Source organism: Larimichthys crocea, chromosome VI (assembly GCF_000972845.2).
Source record: "Larimichthys crocea isolate SSNF chromosome VI, L_crocea_2.0, whole genome shotgun sequence".
Lineage (NCBI taxonomy): Eukaryota > Metazoa > Chordata > Actinopteri > Sciaenidae > Larimichthys > Larimichthys crocea.
In genome coordinates this window covers 2179319-2206825 of record NC_040016.1, presented here as the reverse complement: position 1 = coordinate 2206825, position 27507 = coordinate 2179319, and the positions used below count along the sequence as shown (strand labels likewise).

At 39.3% G+C, this 27507-nt stretch overlaps 2 protein-coding genes across 2 annotated transcripts in view; one reads left to right on the top strand and one right to left on the bottom strand.

Annotated features, from left to right (window-relative positions):
* Positions 1-3154, top strand: part of r3hcc1 (R3H domain and coiled-coil containing 1) — a 6561-nt gene extending 3407 nt beyond the window's left edge. Inside the window, exon 9 of the mRNA XM_027279264.1 lies at positions 1723-3154. The gene's annotated coding sequence lies outside the window, so the exon portion shown is untranslated. The remainder of the gene's footprint in view (positions 1-1722) is intronic.
* On the bottom strand, positions 264-27507 carry loxl2a (lysyl oxidase-like 2a). The gene is made up of 14 exons (XM_010742133.3): positions 27316-27507; positions 24617-24930; positions 21923-22098; positions 14117-14325; positions 11714-11930; positions 10523-10706; positions 8836-8987; positions 8585-8752; positions 5182-5347; positions 4616-4856; positions 4348-4463; positions 3989-4125; positions 3413-3524; positions 264-1510 (listed from the first exon to the last, which is right to left on the bottom strand). Exons 2-14 carry the CDS (start codon positions 24897-24899, stop codon positions 1440-1442), a joined length of 2232 nt encoding a protein of 743 aa, XP_010740435.2. The 5' UTR covers positions 24900-24930; positions 27316-27507; the 3' UTR covers positions 264-1439.

Genomic DNA, 27507 nt, shown 5'->3' with positions numbered 1-27507 from the left:
CAGTTTTAGACAAAGTAAGCAGAGCAGAATTAATAGAAAATGATTTTTTTGTGACCTGAAAGTCAGTCTGTTGACTCTTACTATGATTTTCTGAAGAATTTTTGGTTGGTGCTGCTTTTAGGTCCTTAGTCCAATTGTAACTACCACAAAGATCAGAACTTGGGATAGACCATGTAAAACCATTGTCATCCTGGATTTATATTTGTAACATTTCAAACACTGAAACACACTTTAAAAAAAAAACTTCAACATATAAATTAGGATCTGGTTTAACCATTTTTTAATGTAATGCTTTTCCACATTCACCCATGCATACAAAATAAAAACAGTCAGGCAGCAAGCAACAAGTACCCTTTTTAGAATGAAGGATCCTTCACTTTGTTGCATTAAAAAAAACTAATTTACAAAACAACAAGGAGGCATTTTCACAGACATGTGTGGCTTTTACAGAACATCCACAATGTCATCATAGTCCCTGACAATAATAATACAACAAAATTAAGACACTGAGAAAGAAGCTGAGGGGGTACATAGATCATGATGATGAAAATGTGTCTTTTGTAGAAACCAAGAATGAAATCAATAAATAGGGAAAGTGTGTGGAATATATATTCTTGGAAGAAAAAAAAAGCAGTTTCCCACTCAGCTTAATTCTGACAATTTATCACTGAAAGTCTTTACAAATCAAAGCAACTGTTGTCATAGGTTTTCAGCATTGGAGGGGCCCGAACAGACAATGTAAAAATAAATCCAACTTTTAAGTAGCCTATATTACAGTTTTGGTTACAAGTTGTCATCTTTTATAGAAATACAATCTTTATAAGTTATTTGTCTTGTCAGTTGAGTTGTTGCCATAAATGTGACGTGTTGCTTTACAGTAATTATAACAATGTACTGCATTTTTTTGTTTAGTTAAAGCCTTTAACTTGAACTGTCCAATACTGTGGACGCAGACCCTTTTATATGAAACTGTTTCAGGGTTAATACATGCAGTGCAAGATTCAGTTTTAGCACCAGATTTAGCATCTTAGCATTTTTCATCCAGGTTCAAAGTCTGATCTAATAGTTTTCCTTTTTCCAAAATCTTGAAACTTTGGCTATCAGGATAACCTTTGGCACCGTTAATTTAATAAGTTATTTGGCTACAGCCCTCCCTGACATCTCCCCCAATAAGCACCAGGTTAAACTCTTCATTTCACTGATGAAGGCACTTAATGAATAAGAACAATTTTGTACAGCTGAATGTGGTTAATAGATTTAGTAAGCAAGCAGTTCATTTTCCCATTGAATCATCATCTATTGTACCAGTTGAGCACTGGTCTCAACAACAATCCAGCTCTGCAAGGATGCACAGCAGCACAGCCCCCTCTAGTGGTTGTCCAGTATTAATATACTCTTCCCTAATGTCCGTCCATATGTCTGCGTTGTCCAGCTTTGGTCTACCTGTGTGAAAGCTGATTGGTCAGCAATCCAGGGAACGTTTCCTCTGTTTCTGAACTCAGTGAGCCACCTGTGAAATCAGACAGGGGAAAAAAAATGTAAACATCCAAACAATCTATTATAGCATACAGTAACTACCCTTGATGTAATGAGGTGACCAGTAATGTCACAACTAGAAAAAAAAATTAATGGAAATATTTATTTTGTACCATGTTGTGATAAGATGCCTTTGATCATATTGTCTAAGACTCTTTTTATTTTCTTTCGGATCATCCACCAGAGGTCTGCCTCCATCCTCTGGCCCTCTGTAGAGGCTCTACAGCGACCACAAACAGCCAGCTGATCATTGAGAGTACGACTACTGTCCATCACTGTTTGCCTGCTGTGCTGATGGTACTGCAGGTTTGCATGATGAAGGAGGAGACTGCCACACATCCACCCTGCTTAAGTGTCCTCAAGCAAGACACTGAATCACCACCAGCCTGAAAACTGCAGCTCTGTTGCTGAACCTGACCCCAGTGGACATTATGAACAAATGGTAAAGGCTGTTGAGGAAAACTGAAGAAGCTCTTTGCTTGTGTGTTCCATTTCCAGGCAGGGAAATTAAGTTTGTCACTAAATTGGTTGCATAATTCTACGTATGTAGTAATTCCTCTTTAACTTAACGTTGAATTAATCCGCAGTTTACTTCTCAGGATTTGGTTTAATAAATCTACCACATTGTGTGTTGTAATCACAGTCAGAATTTTATATGGAGTGTACAGCTTCAACTGACAAATGTAATGTAAATGATTTGTCAAAGATGTAACACTAAATATTGTTTTCAAGAGATACAGTTGTAAAGAAAAACAACAACATGTAACTGCAAAGTTTTACTGCACTGGACTGTACGTAGATATTTTCTAATGTTTTATTTCATTTTAAAATGTGTTTTATTTTTTGTAAAGATGTTGCGAGATTCTCAGTTTTTAATATTTATTATTTTCCTCTAAATAACGAAAAACTACCATAGGATTGCAAATCAAATGTTATTTCTTACTCTACATTATATACAAGAGAAAATATTACATGTTGGTTTTTTTTATATACTAAAGTTTGCTTTGGAAACTTGGAAATGTTAAGTCCTCTGCACCTGTTATTGTACTGACTTAACACCTGTCTCACCTCTGTAAAGCGGCTGTTCAAAATGCTGTTAAGAGAGAATTATATAAGTTTGTATATAGTTGAGAAGAAGATGTTGAGTATTTTATTTTTTTGTCATAATGAAGTGTGTTGTTTCCCTGAAATCATTTATGTGCCTGATGTCTGTGGTATGTCTCTATGCATAACCTACAGATCGGTGACAATGTAAAGGAAAATCAAAAAATCAAGTGTCTTAATAAGTTGCTGTGCCAACACAACAGCTTCAATGTGGTATCTGAACTCTCCTGCAGGGAGATTATCAGATGATATTCTCTCATTTGTGTTTGTTTCTCTACAGTGGTTAGCACTGTCACCTCACAACAAGAAAGTTCCTGGTTCAAACCTCAGCTGGATGGATGGATGTTTCTCTTCTCATTTATTCATGTTTTTCCTTTAATTTGTCACCGATCTGTATGTTGGTCAACTGTAGAATTGAACTGCATCCATTGAGTAATTTCAGGGAAAAGAAGACCGGATTGTAGCATTAAATACTGCACAATCACATAACAGTAAAACATATAAAACTATACTTTGTTCTTAACTTGTTTCATTGTGTAAAATAAGTTTCAGTGATGTCAAGTTTTACATAAACATACACAGTATACAGTATAGCCAAGAAGTTGAACCTACTTCAACACACTGGATTATAAATGAAATGAAATAAGATTATTAGATGACTAAACTTTTAAAACAAAAACCTTTGCAAACATCTGGTTAAGAGTATGAAAGCTGTAAAAACACATTTAATATTTAAGTTCTAAACTCCATGACTATAAGATAGTGGTCTCACCTATATGACAGTTGTATGTCCATATCCGCTGTCCATCGTACCTGGAGCGGCACTTCATAATGTTGTTGGTGTAATCTGATTCTGCAACCTCATAATTAGGGTTTATCACAACCTGGGAGAGCAAAAAACAATATCTGTGAAATACCTGAAAGAAATATTCCCTTTCATTTACATATACAAGTAATTTGTTTAGGACACAATAATAGAGATTTAGTGACTGGCCGTAGAATAAGAGGGTAGCATAGTGACTTAACAGTGGCTGTCCTGAAAAGAATAAGTTACAAGTTTAACTGCTGCAACTGATTCAGAAATGTTATTTTATATGCCTAGAGATTGTAAATTTCAGCCAAAGTGTCCGTCAGATGTCTCTGTGTCCTCCAACAACCCCTGCTTGCTTGTTTTAGTCTGAATAAGAGTTTACTTAGACAAAATGCCAAACATAAGCAGATGCAGAAAGTGGAAAGTCTTAGTTATCTGTTTGGTCTATAAGACTACGCTGGCGTGAGATGAGTTAATCTTTCCAGCAGCAGATGTTCTTTATCTGCTATGGCTGGTCTGACAGACCAAATGTATTACCTGCAAGATGTAGTCGCCGGGCTTCAAGTCTGTGATGTCTATCCACTGACAGTCAATGTCGTGCCTGTAGGTATCCGAGCAGCCAACTGTGATGCCCTGTGCCCCGAAGTTTGCACATTCATACCTCTTCTGGATACCTGTCGGGATTCAGAGCAGTTTAAGTTTTGGTATTAAGCCTTCAGACCTGGCTTTATCAAGATATTTTCATTAAATCAAACAACAGCATAGTTCTTAACTTCCAAACATAATCATAATTTTAATGTTTTTCCCTCCTTGTGAAAAGAAATCAGTAGCATCATTCTACACAAAGCCACAGCATGTAATAAAAATGAAAAGAGAAGGAAGAAAGCTGCATTTACCTTCTTCACAATGAGTGTCCTCCAGACAGAAGCTGGCTTTGTGTCCCTCTGCCACTTTAGTGCCATTTAGACTCAGCAAGTCATAATGGGTGAACACCTCCATACTGTGGTAATGTCTGGATTTGATGAGGAAAAACACAATGTCGACACAATGTTATTATTGTATGTTTATTATATGTATATGATTTCATTCAATTTCACATGTACAGTATTGAATACTTTCACATTAACAACATGTAACCAGCAACCTACAAACTGTAGGTCTCACCTGTGACACTCATGCCAGATCCAGGAGTGGTGTGCTGCCCGTGGTCTGAAGTCTGCCTGGCCGTTGTTGTGGATCTGGGAGGAGAAGCGGAGAAGGCGGCGGTAGGAGCTGGGGTCGGCTTTGTCAGCACTACTGGACAGACAGTTTTCCTCATGGGCACACTGCAGCACGTACATGGGTCTGTCCTCCAGGTAGGTGGTCTGCTCCACAGACTGGGCATTGAGGACCAGGTCCGGGGCCGCTGGAAGAGATCGGGCAATATGGTGGTTAATAACGGCATGTGTTAACAGAAACTCTATTCCCCTACTGGCTATGTACCCTCAGGTTAGTCTTTGACAAGATGTTTTAAAGAAATTTTACCAGCTTTAAAAACTATACCCAACAAAGATAATTTAATACTTTCAACATGTTTAATTTAATTGCAACAATATTTCGCCTAGTGGGAAAAGCACAGGTGGTACTAATATCCAACTCTGTCCTAGTAAGCCAGCATGAACAAGACCAGGACCCTGAAACTACATTATAATTCTGAAAGTATGCACTATTTGTGTTCTACAGCATCTTACCTTGAGTACAAGAGACTCCAGCAGCAAAGCGTCCACCTCCTTTGGGACAGTGAGTGTGCTTCCCGTGATGCAGACACTGTTCCAGACTTAACTCAGCTCCTGAGCATCTCACTCCACTCATTATGATTGCATCAGCTGAGGCATCTCCTTGCCAGTAGTATGTTTCCTGATAAAAGAGAAGCACAGAAAACAAATTATCACTCCGCATGACACCCATCAAGCTGCCTTTCGGTTGGCTTAGACAGACCTGTGATGCTCTGGAAAAGTTTCTGCTGAAAATATTCTGTAAATTTGAACTCACATTTTTGAAAAACAGATGTTCATAGGAAATGTGTACGGGCAGCTGCAAACCTTCCAGGTCTTTGAACGCTGACCATTAAAATGCCACAACATTACGTGAACATACGGCCAGATGTTTTTGCTTCTTGTTTTGAAGACTAGTTGTAGTAGTGAAGTCCCCTTAACTCCCCAGTGGATTCCTTAGTCCTAAATTCTGTGATTTTAAAAAAATTCCATATTTTGGGAAATGTAGTTATTTTCCTTCTTGCTAAGAGTTAAATGAGAAGATTAATATCACTCATATGACTGTACAGTAAATATATTAACAGCAGCTGGTTAGCTCAGCTTAGTGCAACAACTGGCAAACACCTATAAGACTTGCTAATTAAAATATACTTTTCGCCTAATCCATGCATAAACTGAAATGTAGCCTCTCCTTAATACACGTTTGTTACCTTCTGACAGAGCCAGGCTAGCTGTTTCCTAAATAGCTCTTGTTTTTGTGCTGGATGCAGGCTGTAGCTTTATTTATCATGTAGTTATAAGAGTGGCATCAATCTTCTTATCTCTTCCAGAAAGAGCACACCACATGTCAAACCATTTCTTTAAATCTAACTTTAAGTCTTGCTACGTGGTTGAGTTGTTTATGCCCAGGCTGGAATCAAACAGATCAAGATCATTTTGCTTGTTTTGGAAATTTGTGTGGGAACACTTTAAGCAGAAACATTATCTTAATTTTCTTCCTGTATTTCATTTGCAGGCTTCTTATCCCAGTTGTCCCACAAGGCAAATTTAATCAAAGAGTCTATTACACATCGCACACAGCATAACACAGGGGATTCTGCTGTCCTCACAGTCCTGACTCAGCCTTATAACAGCAGTTTGCAGACCACAAGGACACGACCTGTAAAAAAAGGACCTCATATTTTCCATCGTCTTCCAAGGAAGTGGGGGATTCATGAGAGCGAAATTGAGCTGAGGGATATGGATGTGGGAGTATTTGCTGGTGGGTTGAGGTGGACAGACATACAGCAGTATAGTTTGAGCTCTGTGTCATTTGTTCCATGCGGTGGTTGGGTTTGCCTGCAGAAGTATTTAAAAGTCAGACAGGAAAGAGTCTCTAGAGGGGCTGAGCTGCCCTGATAACAAAGAACAGACATTTATGACTCCTAAACCTTCCATTAACATAAAAATACATGTAATGGCAACTTATGGCATGTGGTGACAAAGGGATACATTATTATGATACCAGGCCTGATAAAATACACTGAAATATCTACTTGTAATTACAAGTAGGCATTGAATGTTGAACTGCTCCAGCAGTGACCACAAACACACGAAGACATGTTTACATGTTGCTCCATTAGAAGTGCATGGCACATAATTGTACCAAAAACACTGACAGCCTCCAACAGATCTTGTCCAATTTCCCCTCATAAAATCCCCTGCTGTTATCAACGGACGTCCCCATGAGTCACACATATTTTCCAAGCTTATATCATCTTAAACCACAAGTGGCACACCAGCTTCAGCCTTAAAAAAGAAATATATAAAGAACACAAGAGGGGGGTCTAACTTTATCAGCCTCTCACCTCATGATATACAGGGAGCCCTGGAATCTCCTTTAAAAAGCAAGAGGTAAGCAGCAGGACAGGACCGTGACGCTGCAAAATCATGCCACGGGCTTTAGTGGTGGAAGGCTCCACTAAACTTCAAACAGCAAACGAAGACTTTCCCCATAACTCCCACAGAGGAGTTTAAAGCTCATCTGCGTCACAGGTTTACCATCCCTGATCAGGTCTCCACAGCAAATGTGTGTTTTTGATGTTTCTAAGACAGCAACATCCTTATTTTGCCCTCTGGGATCAATAAAGCTCAAGCTTGTTTTGGTGAGAGTTAATGGCATCCACTGACATGCACACAGAGCCATTAAAGAAGGTAGTGTACTGCCAGTGATTTCATCTCGCCTGTATCTTCATTTCATCTCACACACTCTCAAAGTGATTAAGATAAATATATTTTAATTTTATGAACATAGAGTGTGTGTATGTATATAATTCAGCCAATACATGTTTTGTTTGGACTTTTTAAGTTTTAATTGGACAGAGACAGCTGAAGAGTGATACGAATCTGCGGAGAGAGAGATGGGGAATGACATGTAGCAAAGGGCCGCAAGTCGGATTCGGACCCTGGGGCACTACCGCAAGAACTGGGCCTTTGTACATGGGGCGGATGCTCTACCAACTGAGCTAATCGACATGCCCAATTCATGTTTGTTTTTTTAAATGTTAGTTCAAGCCCCTACAAGGAACTTAGATTTTTTGCGATTCTAGCCGCCCCTGTGGACAGGAGCGGTAGTGTTTCCTCTACCTAGTTTCACTGATTTCAAGGAGAGACCAGCCAAATCTGACCCGGTGGCAGGTATTATGAATAACTATATAGAAATAGTCAATCCTATCTCTGATAGTCTTGTTAATGTAAGCCATATAGAGGCATCAGATAAAACTGTAGCATATAAACTATTCTAGTTTATTACTATTATGCAAGCTGGCTTGCATATAACTATTTAGCTGTTCTACTGTTGTTAAAGTTTCTGTGGGGGGCAGATATTCCATACACACATAAGTGATGTGATGTGGTTTAGTGACTTAAAGCACAACTTTAAAAAGATTTTCCTTCTGGGGTGTCGTTTAGCTCAGTTGGTAGAGCAACCGGCCAATGTACGAAGGCTCAGTCCTTGCCATGGCAGCCATGGGTTTGAATCTGACCTGTGGCTCTTTCCCACATGTCATTCCCCATCTCTCTCTCCCCATTTTCCTGTCACTCTTCAGCTGTCTCTGTCAAAAATAAAGGCTAAAAAATATCTTTAAAAAAAAGATTTTCCTTCTAAATGGAAGTAACAATGACATAGGTCTACAAATAAAAGAAGGGAAATATAAATTTGAATTTCAGTTACCCATCAGTGTATTAAATCAGCTGGATAAATTATGTCCCATCCAGTTTGTAGTGTCAGTGTTGTGCCAGAGCCCAGACCAAAACCAGCCCATCCTTTATGGGGAAATTCTGTACAATAAAGATAATCCCATCTTTAAAATGATTTGTTAGGAGTAGATATGGACCTTACCTGGAAAGCATGGCTGGCAAAGCCTAAGCCAAGCTGTCTGCACACCACCATGGCCTCCATGGTCCCCCAGCTGTCACTGCACACTGTGCCCCACACCAGAGAGCCATTCCTCTCTGCCAGCACCTCCACACGGCCCTCATAGGGATTACGGCCACCAGCTAACCGAAGCTGAGGACAGAGATAGGCAGATGAGACCTCCAGGTCTATATATAATTTTTATGTGTTTGTGTACTATAGAAAGAAGTACTCACTCTTTTGTGGAAGCCCATGGCAGGAATGTTACACCTGACTGATGCGTCTTCCTCATGGCTGCAGCCCAGGGCGTCACGGTTGAAGTAGCACTCAGTCAGTGACTTTTCAAACCCAGAGCACTCCACCTCGTTCATGTGGACCGGCCCAATCCCTACAGGGAAAGCCATCAGACATGTATGTATGTTATTCTGTTGAATTTATGACTAAACTTACTGTGACTACAAATTAGACAAACAGGTGGAGCATTAACGTCATGAATTTTTCAGACAATGATCTTAAGAGTAGTCATCTAGTTCCCTTAATGGAAAAAAAGAAATCTGATCTCTGGGTTACTTAGTGTTTTTAGGTGTTCTGCCCACTATTTCTGAGTACAACAGCAGCAGGCTCGCCTGCTTGTGTGTGTTTTCTTAGAACAAGTCAACCAGATGTCACGTTTCCTTTTCCCTAGTATTACAGCACAAATGAAACAAGCATTCAGCTATGTCAAATGAAAATGAGACACTTGAGGCCCAGAGTTTTCGTTATCAAGTTAAAAAAAAAACTCAGTGTAGCAGAGTTTCCACAAGAACATGTGTGAGTACTCCCTCCATGTTTTCCCAAGTGGCTGACCAGGAATTTCTCTAGTGATGGGAGCTCTAAAACTACAGAGCCCAAGAGGCAACCTCACAAAAAAAAAAGAAAAAACCCTCACAAAACAGGAAGAACACAGTGTCACTATAATCACAGTCAATTTCCATGTCTGACTATAAAAAATTAAACAAACTAAATGTCTATTTTACTTATCAAATGCATGACAAGAAAATCACAGTGTGTAAGAACTATTCCTAGTCTCCAACACAAATCAAGGAATCACTTGGTACTATTTCAGTTTTAGTGGCATTCTTGTTTAGTCCATTTCAGTGACTTCTGAAAACAAACACAATAAGCTATTTCATGTCTGTGTGTGTGGTGCCATTTTTGGATCCAGTGGTCAGCTCATAAAGAAGTCTCTGAAATAACCCTGTGCACTCTCCAACAAAGAATTCCTCCTCTGAAACTCATAAAGACTGTTTTCCTTGTTGGAACATTTTGTGCGATCTTGTGTTTTGCTCTGAGAATAAACCCGAGGAGAGAACAACTGCTCTACTGCACATATGATTCTTATAATGCTGTGGTATATATTATTTCGCAGAATCAGGTTCTGGGTCAAGGTATAAACATTGATGTGTTTCCACATACATTCCACAGCATGTTTATATGCTGACTTAAGGTCTAGACTGATTGAAGTGAGACAAAAGCAGGGAGTGATACAGAGGCCACAGATAAGGTGGAGGTAAAGGACTCTGGTTTCAGTCCACACCTTTCATTTTCACAGCTGGGAATGAGTTCTGCTTCAACTTTTATTGAGTGATAAGTGTGCTGTAAATGTGAAATGCCATCAAAACTAAAAATCTGTGAACAGGTCCAAGTTCATTGTTATCTCAAGATGATCCCTGTGTGTGTTTTTTGAGTCCCTGTTTCAAAAATGTGAGAACAAATATAACTTACATTAAAATTATGATTTCTAAAAATGTTTCTCAAATCAGTTTTTTACTACTACTACTACTACTACTACTACTACTATATTATGTTAGCAGAACTCCATGTGAGTATACCATCGTATACGGTAGGATTATCTTATAGAGTGATTAATCTGTAGAGTCATACCTTGTCCCAGTCTGGCACCCGTTAAGGCCTCTTTGGCGCTACCGAATCCCAGCTCTCGGCACACCACGGTGGCAGCTCGAATGTTCCAGTTGTCGTCACACACTGTCCCCCACTCTCCATTCTTCAACACCTCTACTCGCCCCTCGCCAATCATAGCGCCGCCTCTTAGACGCACCAAGGGTTGCTACGGAAACATTCCACCAAAAACTAAAATCAGTAAAAATGTTACAGACAACAGCCTTGTGAATTACTATTGTTAAAATTTACAGCGGTTAAAGAAGTTTGAATAAAATTGATTTGTTTACTTTACTTTAATTCAGTTATCCAATTTCATTTAATTTGGACATGATTACAATTTGGAGAAACATGTGACATCAGTCATTTTGTAAATATAACTAAATTAGAAATTCAAATAAAAGAAGCTGAAAGTTTAAAAATAACTGACTTGTGATTTTCCTGGCTTTATTTGCTCTATATGAGGTTACAATTGTTCCTTGTTTTGTGGGCTAATTAGAAAATACATGTTACCTTGGTAATAACTTTCCAATAAATAATAAACACCAAGCAGAAATGCTGATAACTTCACTGTGTACATGACAGATGTTCAGCAATCATTCATAAAAAATAGTTCCAGATGTGTGAGATATGGGGCCAGTGCTGGATTCAGGAATATATCATGAATTGATTATAGGATAGTATATCATGTGATTACTCAACTCTGTACTACTACATGTGTCATTTAGTTTGTAGTTGCTCTCCAACAAGACCTTCAGATGGAATTGCTCTGAACAGAATACACAACTGTTCTGACAAAACTAAAACACAATGCAATTATTGACTGTAACTACCTTTCTTTGCATGACATGTTATCTGCATTCATACAGTCATTTATTAGTTTTATCTGTCCTAAGCACAGATTTCCTTCCTGTGCTCATTATTTCAGTATGCACTGTAATGATTCAGGAAATTGCTTGCCATTTCGCAAATGCCACCAAGACAGATTTTGATACATTTACTATAAAACAGCCAAAAATTCTCATGAAGTTCTGCTCATAAACAGCACTGTTCACTCAAGCACTTACATAATATGCAAACTCAACACAGAAAGTACAAACGCTCAGTTTGAAACCAGGATTTTCTTGCTGTGAAGCGAGTAAACCACTGATCCCCTGTGCAGCCAGTCTGACCTACCTCCACCCTGTAGGCCTTCCTGAAACCGGCGCTGACACTAGGAGCGAAGGCACGTCCAGGCACACAGCTGACCACTACAGGCATGCCATTATCACAGGTGCTGTTGCCCTTCAGCTCTATTTCTCTGCCAAGCTTACAATCGGACAGGTCGGCCTCATTGCCGGTGCAATTGACAGAGAAACCCCAGTAGTTCTTCTTACGACGCTTGGCCAGCAATCTGAGAAGGAATAACACAATAATATAAATGATTACAAATTATATTGTTTAATTTTGTTTTATTACTTGTATAATTTACATCACTGCCAACCATATTAGAAAGCATGTCATAGGTTTTTAGATGAATGAGGAATATCAATAATTTCCCAATTTTTCTGGTATCAGTGGTTATCAGTTCGTGTCAAAACCTGCAGACTTGCTTCACAAAGTCAATTCATCAGAATGAAGTCAGTCTTTTTTGTTAGTTTACATTACATCACTGTTGCATAGTAATGCTGTTAGAAGGGTTTTTTGTGGTGCACTGAAGTGTTGGTGAAAGGTTCTGACATCAAACACTTAATCACCATCTGCTGAGCTGCATTGCACTCTTAACATTCAGTTGTCGAAAGACCTCCTTGAGCACATCACACAACAGCAAAGAAGAGCTTTCTAAACAATCTGTTACCAGTTGGGTTATGTAACAATGGTGACATGTGGATGCAAAGGACGTCCTATATCAAGTAAGTTTCTAAAAAAATATATTTTTACACAATTCTGGAATTCAAAATTAGATGTTTGGTTTGGAAAATGTTTGGCAGTACCTTGAAGTCTTCTAATTTGAAATATCTATGTACGTCAGACACTGCAGTAGCGCTTTGTTTGTGTAGAAGAACACCTAAAATATTTTACCATTCTTTCTCACACTTGCTCACAATATATTCAGGAGCTGTTTTATGGGCTTTTAAAATGTGAGGAGTTCAACAATGCCCATCCTATACTGTGAAACACAATGGGAGTATTGTTGTGAGGTTACCTCATGACCCCCATACTTGAATGGAAGTCTTAAACTAAGGGTCAATGAGGAACCCAGCAACGGTGGACCTTGAACCAGGTTCAGGCCATGTAATAAGCAGACCATGTAATGAAACCAGCATGAGCTACATTTACAGTCTTTCAGTTCTTACAGCTTATTCAGATGCTATAACATACAAGGACGATTTGTGATCCATGAAATTTGAAGAGATGCCAAATTTGATTAAGAGACTGTTATCAGCATGTTCGGTAAAAAGAACTGTCCTTTGTTGCTACAGATAAAAGACAGATTGAATGTGATCTTATCCCTCAGTAAAATGGTGAACCATGTGAAACCACTGCAGCATCACACACAGTGTAAAACTCCACAAGCTTTGTGATCTTAAGTGATAAACAAAAAAACAAAGTGTTCATTGCTGGTTTGATGGCCTCCTTCAGTTAAAATACATCCACATGTAAGATTTGCATCTAATCAGATGAGATCACGTCTAGTTCTTTGCCTTAATCACAGCATGTCATAGACATACCAAACCAACCAAGATATGGTCTTCTTGGGGGGCAGGTAGCCACATTTATTTCTAAAAAAAGTTTGATTCTTGGATTTTTACCTCAGGCTGGGCTCTTTAAGACGGAAACATGTTATTCTCTTCCATGCAGTCACCAGATCAGGAGATTTGCTCATGTGGTTATTCTCTCGTGTGCTGTAAACATCTGTTTTGTTTTGAACTTAAGTTGCCTTCTTAGCAGATAAAAATTATGAGACACGAAGTGTTCTAAGAAAGGCTGGCTTTGTGCTAGACTACATATTGAAAATGACATTTAAGAAGGGCAACATGTCAACACTTATTCTAAAGAGAAACCATTAGATGCAGCCAAAAATGCCACTGTTTCACAATGTAATGCACTCAGACGTTTCCCAGCAAGGCCCATCCTTCAACCTCTAAAACCTCCTCTGGCAGTGTTTGGCTTCTTGTCAAGAATCTCTGGCTCAAGTCTGTTTAATCTCAGTATGCAAAATGGATGAAGTGTTGAGTAATGACCAATGTAAACAAACATTGTTATGCAACCTTTCCTAACATTAGTTTGATATGGTCAAACATTCCTAAATGGACTTGACAGTTAAAAAAAGGTAACTTCTAGGAAATGCAATATGTTTAACATAAAAAGTGTTTCATACAGGAATGTGTGGTGTACCTTAAACAACATCTTTATCTACACAGGTGTACATTTAAATTTATTCATTATATGTGTAGCATCACTATATTCCCACAACCTAAACTGTAATTAACTCAACTAAAAGCTAAATGTTTATGTTAGAGTCTAGCTCATGTGAAGACTTTCATTATGTCTAATAGGTCTTATTTAAACCCTGCTGGCCCCGACACCATTACTCACTTATAGGGTCTGGTATTCACGCGTTTCTCCCCGGGGAAGCCATACATGCCACAGATGACCCTGGTGTTCTTCTCTGTCCACCCCTCATTACAGATCTGTCTCCACTTGCCTCCATCTTTCACCTCCAAGAAGCCATCTGTAATGGGAATCCTCTTTCTGTGAGAGTAAGTGGCCCTGATCCTCACATCCTCCACCTGCACCGTCATTCTCTGAGAAACAAAGCAGAGGAAATGATTCATCACTGCATTCCACATTTCAGATAATGTACAGACTTTAGTACTATATGATCAGTCAACCACTGGCCAAAGACCTGATGATGAAGAGCTTTAATGCCTTTAAAACTCTCTACCTGTCCTGAAACATGATTTTTAGCCATACTAGCTGCAAAGCTCTGTGGCTGGCAAAGGCAGTATATATATATGTAATATATCAAGCTATTGGTAGGATGTAACATGAAAACGTGGAATGGATTTCTCCCCAGTTTTCACTCATTATTAGCATCCGAAAAGTGTCATTTTTCATGCTTAACATGTCAAATCAAACAAAAGAGCCCCTAAAATCCCATGGGTGTGATTTCTGTGAAATATTTTGTATTCACATGCAGAACTAATTTTGCATTCCCTTGCAAAGCTTTTGTGTTCCAACTGAGTCATCTTTAAAAACCTCTAACTAATTAATTTACCTCTAAATCATGTTTCCATAAACTTGCAGCACAAATGCATAGCAGCACATTGCACTTGACTGACTTGAAGTTTCCATAAGCTATACTGACATATAATATATTATATAATTAGTGTAGTGAACACAATCTCAAATGAAATACGAGCTGTCTAACAGACTATTATTTAGAGGATGTAGTCGGTTATTTGTACTCTGGACTTCACGTGTACTGTTCCACTTGGTATTCTGTAAATAAAATACAGCCTATACAGCCCAGTTAGGTAATGCAAAAGAGTTAAAGAACATAAAAACCCACTGAGGCTTTTTAGGGACTGCACGGTTTGCACATATGTTTGAAAATACAAGTGAAGTTGAAAAATCTGTAGATGAAATCTTTGTTTAAACTTGTTAAGTGTTGCAGAGAGGCCTTAGGAGGTTGGATGAATGTCTGGAATTTTTTACTCTTCTTTCTACATCTTTGTTGGAATAAGAGTTTAGACGCAGATGTGTTAAAACCAGTCAACAGTGTTTCAGTTTCCTCAGAAAAAAAATTGTAAAGGCAATAAATAGTAAATCAAATCAAGTGTTATAACCTTGATGAAAAGTTACTGGATATTCACAGATGCTGTGAAATATATATACAATGTCAATATTCCCATTCAGATGAGTCGAAAAAGAGAGCACTCACTGAAGAAGTTAAAAAGGAAAATGTTATCCATGAAATTTTAATTATAAATCAACATTTTAAAGACAGAAGCTGCTGTGACTTCAGGTTGGGAGAGTGTCTGTGGGTGGTCTTCTGTAAAGAGCTATAAAGCCAGTTGGTCAAACCGGGGGTCATCAACGACAGCATCATGTGACATGAAGACCCCTAAATCAGGAAGGAATGGTAACCTTTGACCTCCAGGGCTTTATAGGAAAACAACTACCTAATAACTCTGCCATTGTTCATTTCCTTTCTTGGGCCAAGTTTTGCTCCTGGCTGGTTGGGAGGCTGCATTGTGGGTGCCAAAAAGAGCAAAACTCTGAGCTTCTCTGCGGTATGCCGATGCTGAGCTTAGTCATTTCGTAACAGCCAGTTCCTTTAACTCTGCAAAAAACAGGATCCAGGCACGTCTCCCAGAAATATTAAACGTTTGCCCGCAGGGTGGTTTCCTGAGATGGCGTCAGCCTGAGGGAATGTTCAAGGATTCAAGGACTCTTAAAGAAGAAATGCAGGAGGAGCCATGACTAAGTCAGACTATTTCTACAATGACCCCAGTCCTCCCACTGACCGTAGTGGTTGGAGCGGGTAAAAAACACTCTTTCATAGAGACATTCCTGCTGGCCATAGCATGACAGAGTTTTTTCCGTCATGGGAAGGTGAGGAGACGTGATCGTGATCAGGAATCTGGTGTACTGAATTTATCTTAGTGTGCTTTGGTTTACTTTGTTTCAATATAAAGGATGACAAATGAAGATATAAAAACATGAAGCTAATTAAAAACATGTAACAACAAAAAGAAACAAAGAGGATAAAATGAAAACCATACTCACAAATGGCTAAACCAAAGTAAATATGATGTAGAACTTGAAATCAAGTGGAAAATGTGAATAATCAAAGTGAAGCCAGGTGTGAAGAGAAAAATACCAGACAGGATAGGGGGTACGAGGTGAGTATGAAATGGGGCACTGAGATAGGTCTGACCAGTGTTACATTTGGCACAGACAGAGGAAACTGGCTGTCTGCACGTGTGAGACTGAAGAGAAGCGGACTGATACCCACAGCTGGGATCAGTCCAGGCGTTTCCCCCTCCCAAACCCAGTCCACCAGACATAAACTCAGCATAATCCTGTTTGGCCAAAGACCAAATCTACACAGTGGTCACTTTTTTAGAACTCTTTGTAAAGAAACTACGGAAAATTACTGTACAGCGTGAAGAACATGGACCCAGGATGATATCTGTTCACATTCTCTGACTAAAAAAGCTGTAGCCTTCATAATACAAATTTTATAGAATCTATGATCATATCATGCAACTACCAGCAGCCGGTCAGCTTTATTTAGCATAAAAACAGAGGAAACAGCTAACTCAAAAAATAACAGAATCTGCCTACCAACACATCTAGAGCTCATTATTAACACATTAGAACTTGTTTATTAATTACATACAGTACAAAAAACAGGGTAAAAATGACATGTAGTGGATGGATAGCTGTTGCTTCCTATTTCCAGTCTTTAAGCTAAGCGGTTCCTGACAGTAGTTTCATATTTAATGTACAGACATGAGAGTAGTATCAGTCCTCTCATATAACTCAGCAAGAAAACAAAAAAGTGTGTTTTCCAAAATGTCAAATTGTTCCTTGAAGTATCAGAAATAAAAAGATGTCATCAGAACCAGTGGCTTTGACCATTTTGGCAACCAGATCAGCCTAGATGTGTGAAGGAGGAATGTAATGAGTGTAGGCTTTCCATTCTGCAGGTCATTCTTTGCAGGACATTTCTATGAAGCTGCCTCATCGTACAGTTACTTTCTGTGGACCTGTAGTGATTCATTCCTGCTGTGGCTTTTTTGTATAAATGGCCAGTATTTCATAATCTAAATATTTAGTTCTAGTTAGCTGGAAAGTGTCTACAAACATGAATCATTACCTATTTATCTAATTAAATGTTTAATGCAACATTCTCAAATACAGTCACATATATTTTGGTCTTGTTTGTTCAAACATTCCTCATATAGCTCAATTCATTGCTATTCTCTGAAGTGAGCTTTGACCATTACTAAACTCTTTCCGACTGGAGAGCAGACTTGTTTTTCTGACTGGGCCCCCCTCAGTAAGTAGATGTGAACAAGAGACTTTAGTCTAGCCAGGCTGACTAATGCTTCACTACTGTGCATTTCTTCCGATTATTTCAACTCTCCAGCCCCGACGCACATTTCTCAAACACGTGCTTCCAGACAACCCACCCACGAGCTCCCACCCTACCTTACAAAACATGGCAAGCATGAATGATAATCATGCCAGAGTTAAGATGAAAAGCAAGAAAACAGCAAGGCTCTTTGAAAATTACTTTCACATCTGCCCCACCCCAGTCTTTGCCTCACTGGCCCTCAGTTTGTCTGACTGACTGACTTGACTGAGGAAGTGTGTGTGTGTGTGTGTGTGTGTGTGTGTGTGTGTGTATCGATGTGCTTTGCATCTGGAATATCTATCAGTGAGTGTGCTGCTGCCATCACGGCAATGAAAAGGAAAATAATTATTACTAAAGGTAGACACATGCACGCACACACCTAGTCTCAAACTGGGCTTAAATCAGTAAAAAAAATTATAAATGACCAATCATTTTTTAATATTTTATTTTTACTTTTTTTTTTATATTTTATTTTTACTTTTTAAAAAATATTTCCAGCATACTGAAAGCTGCTGTATCTTGTTTGTTTAATCTGTACCAACAAAGAAAAACAACTTTCTTTTGTTTGTTTAATCTGTACCAACAAAGAAAAACAACTTTCTTTCACAAGGGAAAATTTCTAGTCTCAACACAGGACCAGCTCACTGCTTCCAGGCAAAAAAACTCACATCGACGTCTCCATAAAGTCACAACATTATTTTCACATTTCAGTATTTGAACTGATTAAAGACTCAATATCATGTGTTAATAATGAGATTTAGAGGTGCTAGTAGGCAAGTTTTGCTGCCTTTGGACAGATTTAGGCTAGTCAGGTTTAAATAGTTTCTAGTGAAATGCTGAAAAATCACTGTAATGTAATTGTAGACTGGGGCTGTAATTGATAGCATTTAAATAAAAGCTGCATTTATAACATCTCTGAGATTTTGTTTTTAGGTGACTCATGACCTCTTTGTTCTGTTATTCAAAAGCTTTAAAAAAAATGATAAAAGTAATATCTGAAACTTTAGTATTGATGCATACATGCACTGCACATAAAATTCAGTCAGCACAGTGTGCAAATGGTAATCATACAGTACAGGCTTGAATAACAAAAGTCTAGACTTTGGGCACTGTGCAGCCCAAAGGAGAGCGAAGGCTGCAGTGGGATCCAGCTGTTGAACATGTGGTGGATCTCTCTGCTACTCCACCAGCAGGAGAAAGACTTGCTTCAGCCTCCTAACACATCAACCTTTTCTCCCCTCGATCACTCTCCTCCTCACAAGCCTCTTGCATACATCATGTTGGAGGCGAATCCAACTTTGGCTCGGGTTACCTTTTGTTGTATAGCAGCTAATGTGGAGAACTGAAATTCTTGTAAGCAGACACCGCCGCGCTCCGATGGTGCAACCTTTGCCCTGTTTAGATGAGCAAAGATTCAAAAGCCCTTTCAACCACCACATTTTGTTATTACATCTGGCATCTGACGTCTTTGTGATGGCTCTAGATGTTAAGTGTTTGGTTGGAGTAAATACACGAGGCAGTGTGGTGGGCAACTGCAGCTGTTTTTGGTGCACATTTTTTTCTCGTCCCAATAAGAAATACATACAGAGATTGAAATTCTTAGGAAGGTATTTTCTTAGGAAGGACATGTATTTAGTAATCATCCTGTGGACACGTGCAGCACACAATTCACATGTGAACAACAACCAAACATGGCAGAGTTGGCTGAAAAGTCCACACGAACAAATGATAAACAAAGTTGTCTTCTCAATCTTAGTGTTTGGATCGGGTGACAAAGGTAATCTTCCCTGTTGCCTGAAAAATCCCCTCCTCTGAGCCACAAAAATGCTGTATTCATAATAATGCTACTAAACAAAGCAACTTTGTCTGATTAGACAACAAATAATAAATGTAGGGTTGCTGCAGTGGTGTTGCGCACTAGTTGCTGTATGTTAAAATAATTAACATTATTCATGACAATGATTCAGTCATCCAGGAATGTATGTTCTGTTGTTGTGTTAGTAGAGTTGCATAACTGGCTGACAAGGCTGACAAGACATCTGGCTTTTGTCTTCAGTAGCAGCAGTTCAGAGGTTAAAATGATGATTCTGACAAGAGCTTGGACTCTCTTTTTTACGTTATATTAAGTTGATATTTTGCCCGAATATTAGTTCTGCTTATGCTGAAGGGTGCACGTGTCCAATTTCAACTCGTGCCAGTGGAAGCTGCTGTTTTCATTAATGACAGACTCATGTTTTCAGTAGACTATTATTTGTGGTCAAAGCTGAACTTGCCAGAGTGAGCTGTTCTGGTCTTATCTTCACATATTCCCATACACTGTAGTCTCATGATGTATCCCTCACAAAAACAAAATAATTGTAGTTTGAAGCAACTTTGTGACCTGTAGATTTACTCCTGAAATACACTGGTGAAAAACTACTCAGTTTACTGCCACTGACATTACAAGTTAAGAGTCTTAAGTACAGACAATGTGCTGGTAAACTGTTCTATCTTTATATGTTTATATGAGCATAAACATACAAACTTGTAAAGATAGAATGTTGGACAGCATTTACAAAGAAGCCAAAATACCATTTGCTTCATCCTTTCAGCTGACCTCCACTTGGACTGGAGTACACACTTGGTGAGGGTGTTAACTTTCCAGATTGAGCACAGAATGTCAATTCATACTGTGAATAAACAGATTGAAGCAACAGTGCTACCCATTGCTGACGTCAGCCCAAGCATGGTTAAAGAGGTGTAGCTACACCTTTTCCCATTCCTCTGCTCTGTGACATGAAAGGCTACAGCCAGACCGAGGAAATATTTACAGGGTGGGGTACTGAACTGCAGTAACACCCCAGAGACCCTAAATACACAAGACAAATAGGGAACAAGAGGGTGCTGCTTACATACACAACAAATAAAAATAAGAATATTCTGGGTTCAGTGGTCCATTATTAAAGATTTCTCCTCTCGTCCACTCCTCCTTTACCATGACTCATCTAGGCCTGAGAAAGAACTTAACTGAATCCAGTAAAATACACAGTCATCAGCATGTTCTAAGCTGCCAGAGAAATTGTTGCTTCATCTCTATCTAGTCTGGTTTTACTAGGGAAACCCTCTACGGCACTCCCTGCCTTTCTCCTGTCCACACAAACCCACGCTGACTTTCCATCCGGTACACAAGGCAACCAGACAGGATGGTCTTCCTCCTCTCTGAGTCATCTCCCAGGCTGTACAGTGGGGGTCTGGTGTGGGCTAGGAGAGACTAAAGGGAGCCTGGCAAAGTCATTAGTGCAAGTGGTGCAATGGACAGCTTGACATTAAACGCTGACTTGTAGATTATTTCACTGGCTTCATGTCATGGCAGATGTGAATACCCCAACGGGAAAAGTGACGTCTCACTTTTTCCAGACATACTGATTTGGTATCCATTAGGCCATTATTTTGATTACTAGTTGTATCCATTTAATCATAGATCTGGTTGCAACAGCTGTTCAGAGGTTCCCAATAAATTTGCCTCATTATACTGTGCACCATGCATTATGTGTTTATCAAGTGGAGAGTTGTGTATCACTAAATTAAAACCAGTTGCACACACCGTAGTTTGTACATAGAGATGAATAAACACAAACTTCCAGGTGTAACTTGGCGTGCTATTTGATTAGACCGTGCCACAGTTTCCTAGCACCTTATTTACACCTCACCTAAGTCCTTAGTCTTTACTAGCTTAAGTTTTAATGGTGCAACCCAATCTAGAAAACCATTACTTCACTACTAACTGGCTTCTACATAGGAAAGATTTTATCCCACAACTCAGAACTGTCACAACACTCACAATCTGTTTTCACTAGCAGATCTTTTTCAAGGGCCAGGTTTGGAGGAGGGCTTTTCAAAATTTTGTTTCATAATTTTACAATAATAAATTACAGCTAAAGATAAGAAACATTAGTCATCTTAATATCTACAGACAGACAAACGTTTTGTTCATTCCATTGATCTGTCTGAAGCAATCTGGAAAGTTAGACAGAAAATATTCCCTTGGCGCTTCTTGGAGCAGTGTACGGTGATAAAGGTTTTTGCTTTCATCTTAAGCCTATACTCTGTTCTTTATGTGTGTGCTGAACATCTGTTCAAGTTACGTGTGTGTACTTGCACTCTGTGTGGTGCTAATATGATGTTTATATGAGTATAGGCACAGGCCTATTTACTGTAAGTGTACTGCATGTGTACATGCTTAATTGTGAGTGTGTTGCTCCATGGGAACCTACCTCATCGTTAATGGCCTGGTTCCGGATGAACTTGAAGCCTGCAATGCGCTTCTGGTTACACACCACTCCAACATCTTCTGAATGTTTGCAGTCAGACACACCAAAGCCATTGGAATGGCAATGAGCCAGGCTCTTCTCTCCTCCAGTGCAGTGCACATTGTCTAGCCAGATATGGCCTGGAACAGAGAGAGGCAAAGGTGAAGCAGATGGTTATATGCTGTGATATAGATTTTTCTTCAGGAGACCCAAATGAGGTTTTTGCTTTGTTTAGTTTACAATGAGTTGATGAAGCCAATGAAGATTGTAAAACTGAACGCATTAAGTTGATCAATTGATTAGCCAATCTGCAAATAAATCATCTGAGCCATCTTTCAAGCACAAAGAGAAAATATTACCTGAATACCTTTAGGTTTTGGATTTTTGGTTTGATAAAATGATCAATCTGGAAAAAGTCACCTTGACTTTCTCACATTATTTAAACATTATACGACCAAATGATTGATTGCTTATTTGAAAAAAATAACCAACAGATGAATCAACAATGAAAATAATCATTAGTTGCAGCTGAAAATTCATTACACTTGCAGGGCTGCTACCACACCCTACACGCTTCAATTCAGAGTGACTTTCCCTATAATAATAAGGGATTAACTAATGAGAACATATAAATGGAAGAATGGTTAGAACATCGTAGCTTGACAGTATAAGCCGTGTGTCGCCGTGTTTTTCCACATTTCCACTTATGTCTAGTCACAGAGACAGCAAGCCTACTCACGTGGAGATGTGTTTGGCCTCCGACTTAACCTGATGCATTCTTTCAGTCAAAACCTGCCCAATAAATGCTGTCACGGCTGAAGCGGATCATCTGCTGTAGAGCCGGCTGTTCTGAATCATCCGTGAGAGAAACCACATAACTGTGGCCATAGAAACCACCACTGCTCATCACTCAGACAGACATGTTGGAGGAACATCCTGATCATACCAAGAAAGTGACTGCATGTTATACGGTCACATAGCCGCTTCCCAGCAGAGAGATGTTTACTACTGGAACATTTTCATAATAAGTGCCAAATCCTCCAGAGCTGAATTACAGCCGAGTCTCCAAGTGTGAACCAGCTTGGTCTCAGCACACTTTTTTCTAAACAAATATTCAGCATTGCCAGCTGTGATAAATGTGAATTGCTCTGTTAAAGCTGTGCAGGCCTTATGGGAATGTAATTTCAAGCCAGTCAAAAAAGAATAAGGGGAACACTGCACAGGGAGCCATGAGTTTTCTGATCCAGCTTTTATTGCCAACCACATAGCCATAACTCAGAATCATAACAAAGTGGACAGAGCACAGTGTTCTGAAGACAATCGGATTTTGTGCAGCTGCAGTCAATCCTGTGTCAAGCCTTTCTGAAATTTTTTTCACACTTTTTTTTTCAACACTTGCAAATGATAGCTGTGTAAAGGCAGCACAGGCTCTGCTTTGAACACCCCTGCAGGAAAAACCTCTGCATCCAAAAAGGATGTCCTCGTACTTGTTAAGTAGTTATGTCTTCAATTAAAAACACTTACTGGTTTCTTCCAGTTCCTAAGTCATCATGATGGGAAAATGCTCTTGATCATTTTTATGGCCATATGTTTTTACCAAAAACAAGAAAACAGGCTGGATCTCAAATACTCTCCTGACAAAATGATTTCTTACAAACTAAACATTGATTTGCCAGGAAAAGATCATTACCTAAAAGATGTTTGGTAATCCCCTAGTAATGTTTTTTCTGCAAACATCTAATGTTAGAATTTCCTTCCCCACCTGGTATGAAAAAAGCTGCACATTTAAACATTCAAAGTGATACAAGTATCTTTAAGAAAGCTTACAGAAACACTGAAAGGGGATACCCTAACCCAATCCCAAAGGCCCCCATCTTTATATAGCTAAGCCACAGTGCAGTGCAAACAGTTGTCTGTCTGCATGGACAAAGAGCTTGTTAATTACTTCTTGTAAAATATTATGCAAGTGCAACATTACATGTGTGGGGTATATTATTTCATGAATGTGATTGTTGAGATTGCTATACGCTTGTGGTGCTTTGGTAAGCAAGTAACTAAAGTGAATTACTTCACTTTTGAAGTGGCTTGCTGGATGTGGCCGACACAGTGGGAAAACATGTGCCTTTAACAAGGGACGCTGAGTTAATTAACAGTTACCAAGTGACATTTACCACCAGTAGCCAGCAGCCATCAGTTTTACAGAGTTGGGAATCTCATCAGTATTTTTACAGTGATGGAGGAATTTAAACACGACAGAGTGAGAGGAGATGAGATTACGTCTGTGTGTGTCTGGTTTGCACACCCAGTGTTTCCAGTGCCCCCCCACCCTTCATGCACAGAGCTGATTGGCGTGTCTCAGTTCTCGTCTAATGGGGAAACCAGTGCCTGAGGGTATTAGCAGTCAGACAGGGGGAAACGTGTACCTCATTCAAGGATTTCCATGGAACATATGAAACTGTTTGAAGAGATATACTGCCTTTGAATGTGTGTGGTTGGCTGGCTGACAGTTTGCTGAGATTAACACCTCATAATTTAGCTGACTAACAAGACTTTGAGATGATTTTTGGAGGGTTTGGAATAGACAAAACAAGATTCAGATCAAATCCTAGAAACAGGACAGGACAACACTTATAATAAAATCCAAGCTAATTTTCTCACCTTCTCCTTTTCCGTACTTGGCTGACGGCGACCAGGTCTCTGCATCAATGAAGCCAAGCTCTCTGCACACTACTTGGGCAGCGGAGATGGAGAAGTCATCATCGCACACTGTCCCCCACTCTCCATTGTAGAAAACTTCCACGCGGCCTTCATAGTGTTTCCTCTTCTCTCCGGCTAGACGTAGCTGAATTACAGGGGTGCCAGAGTTTGTCTGGGCATTGCACAGCGTCCACGTACACAGCAAAGTGGACAAGACACAGTGGATGGCACCTAGGCGCAGCATGATGCAGGACGAGGGAGAAAAAGACAGTGATCTAGACGGAGAAAATAAGACAAAAGACTGTGAGCATCAGTAATAGAAGGTGTTTTAAGCTGTATATGCTCTATACTGCCCTACAGTACAAAGACAAAACAGTGAATAAATACTTTATGCCACAGAATTTTTACATTTGCAATAACTACAAAACTGACCTAACCAAGCCATACCACTCCTTCTGAAGTTTAACTGTATAGTTTGTGCCCTCGGGTCTGGAAATCTTAGGACAGCTGCATTCTTTACCATAAAAAGACTGCTGACTAGACAGCTAAGAGAGCTATATCAAGTGAAAGCCAGCTTGTGAGACAGCTTTAGCTACCGCTCACTAAAACTGCTGTTATATGTAAATGAAAAATATTCATTTTGATGAACTGACATTTTGGTTTGTTATATTCCACATAAATAAATAAAGCAACAGTTAAAGGGAAGGGTTTGAATTGGCATGGTTAATCTATCTTTAAAGCACATACTGATTATTCTAAGCTTTGGACTGTAAAATAAATTTAAGTTAATTTTCCAAAACAATCTAATTAAAATAGAAAACCTGAAAGAACACCTTTTTTTTTTTATTATTGTTGGTAGAGTATCCCCCTGTGAAGTTTAGGTACTGTGTGGGTTCTGTGGCTGTTCTATTCTGTTATCTATTTGGGTAAAATAATCATCAATCAAAATTAAATCCTTACAAACTAAATATGTGTTTTACAGTGGTTGTAAATTATTTTTTTCTCAACTTCAATGCTTCTGTAATTGCTGCTCTCTTCCTTTGTAGGGCAGCATGTTTTTGAATACTTCTAAATGTGATGGACTTGTGGAAGTAACATGGAAGTAACATTTTCCAATTTCAGTTAAACTGAGGGCTGGATGTTGCAGAGGCAGACAGTAATTTGCGGTGTGTGGTAGTTTTGTCCATAGTTTGACTGAGTGAGCAGTTTCAGTATAAAGTCTTGCACCATTACAGTTTGGTTTGGCCATCGTCAGACTGCCAGAGATCCCTTATTGGCCTCTGTGCAACCACCAGTATAAGCTTGTGAATCTCAGCAGAGTTTTACAGTAGGGCCTATATTGAACAAACAGTGCAAATACATTTGACTGCCAATAAGAGAGAGAAGGGGACGATTTTGGGAAGGTTTGGGTGAGAACGAACGTTACGTTGCTAAAACAGGGTTTCCTCTCGCTCTGTCATTATGACAGCCTAATTATGAGCAAATGTGGGCTCTTGCAGGGTGGATCCTGCCCCTCTCATTTATCTAGCTCATTTGAGCCTGGAGGCTGCTGAGCTTCAGAGGGAAAGTTGACTCCACCACGATATTTCATGGCGAACCATGAAAGTGTCAATGGAATCACCAAAAGCCCTCTGGGAGGAATGCTCCTGAAGTAATGGAAGGGGAGGAAGACAGTGAAAGTAAGGAGACCTTCAGGTTTTTGGTATGCTTTCTGAGGTGACGTCATAGTAACAGCCAAACAATCTGCAGAGCGCACAGGCTTGAAAGAACACAGTATACAGTCAATAAATTGCCAGACTGCATATGATGTCAGCTTGTAATTCACAGACTGAAACATCTGGTTTATCTTCCCATGAAAGGAACAAGTTCAACAGGAGGAAACAGCTACTTTAATTTGAGATTTCAACATTAAGTGTGTCTTCCCATAGCAGTTAGAGTGACAGAGGTTCAGAGTGTTATTTTAGGTGTGTGCTTCATAATGTTCTTTGTAAAACAGTTCACAGTTAATCTGGCTCAGATTACTTGACTTTTAAACGTGTTGTAAAGTAGACTTGAACACTGTAGAACATTTAAAACGTGCAGCCTTGCATAAGGACAAAGGCCAAAGAATAAATAAAATCTGCCTGTCAATGAAAGGCAGCCAAGTATGGTCAAGTTAACTTGGGGATCTAAAATTCCACATGCTGAATTGATTTATTTCTAAGTCAAAGCCATAACTAATGTATCATCCATTGTTCATTTCAGAAAAGCACAAATCAACCATCAAGTGTTTGTTAAGCTCTGGTCGGCACAGATCCCAATATTCACAGTGATGAAGAAAAGCCTTATGAAGAGGCTCCAGACTATGGTATAAATAGTAAAGTGATGCTAATTTCTTTTAGATTGGGGTTATCATTTAGGCATTAAGACACTGTAGTAGCTCATGTTCTCACGAGGCAAACTTTTTTTGGGCTGTGCCTTTAATGGAAAACAAGTTAAATGAATTTAAAAAGAATGAAAATGCGACCTCACAGCATTTTTTATGTTTATACTCGTCCAGTGAGGCCAAAAAAGAAAAGATATTACATTTCACAGACACAATGTTTCACAAATGTATGCACATGCGAGTCAGTGGTCTGCATATCGCGTGAGATAACTCAGAGATGAAAGGAGACACTTACTCTGACAGGCGAAGAACAAGCAGCACACCCTTTACAAGAGGCAGACTTCGAGGTTTCCAACCTGTTGTGGAGGATGAGGTGTGGAGCAGCGGTTCTTTGTCCCTTCAGTACTCTTCAGTACTCTTCAGGACTCTTCAGGACTCTTTAGTACTCTCCTGGCTGCTTTCTCTGCTCCCCTCACAGCTGGCCGCG

What these genes read in the sequence shown, in the direction of transcription:
- loxl2a (XM_010742133.3), bottom strand. Translation starts at nt 24,899, where the DNA reads ATGCTGCGCCTAGGTGCCATCCACTGTGTCTTGTCCACTTTGCTGTGT. An exon ending in ATCTGGCATGAGTGTCACAG is followed by an intron (nt 4,464 to 4,615) that starts GTGAGACCTACA and finishes CATCAAATCCAG; the next exon opens with ACATTACCACAGTATGGAGG. An exon ending in CCGGCGACTACATCTTGCAG is followed by an intron (nt 3,525 to 3,988) that starts GTAATACATTTG and finishes TTGCTCTCCCAG; the next exon opens with GTTGTGATAAACCCTAATTA.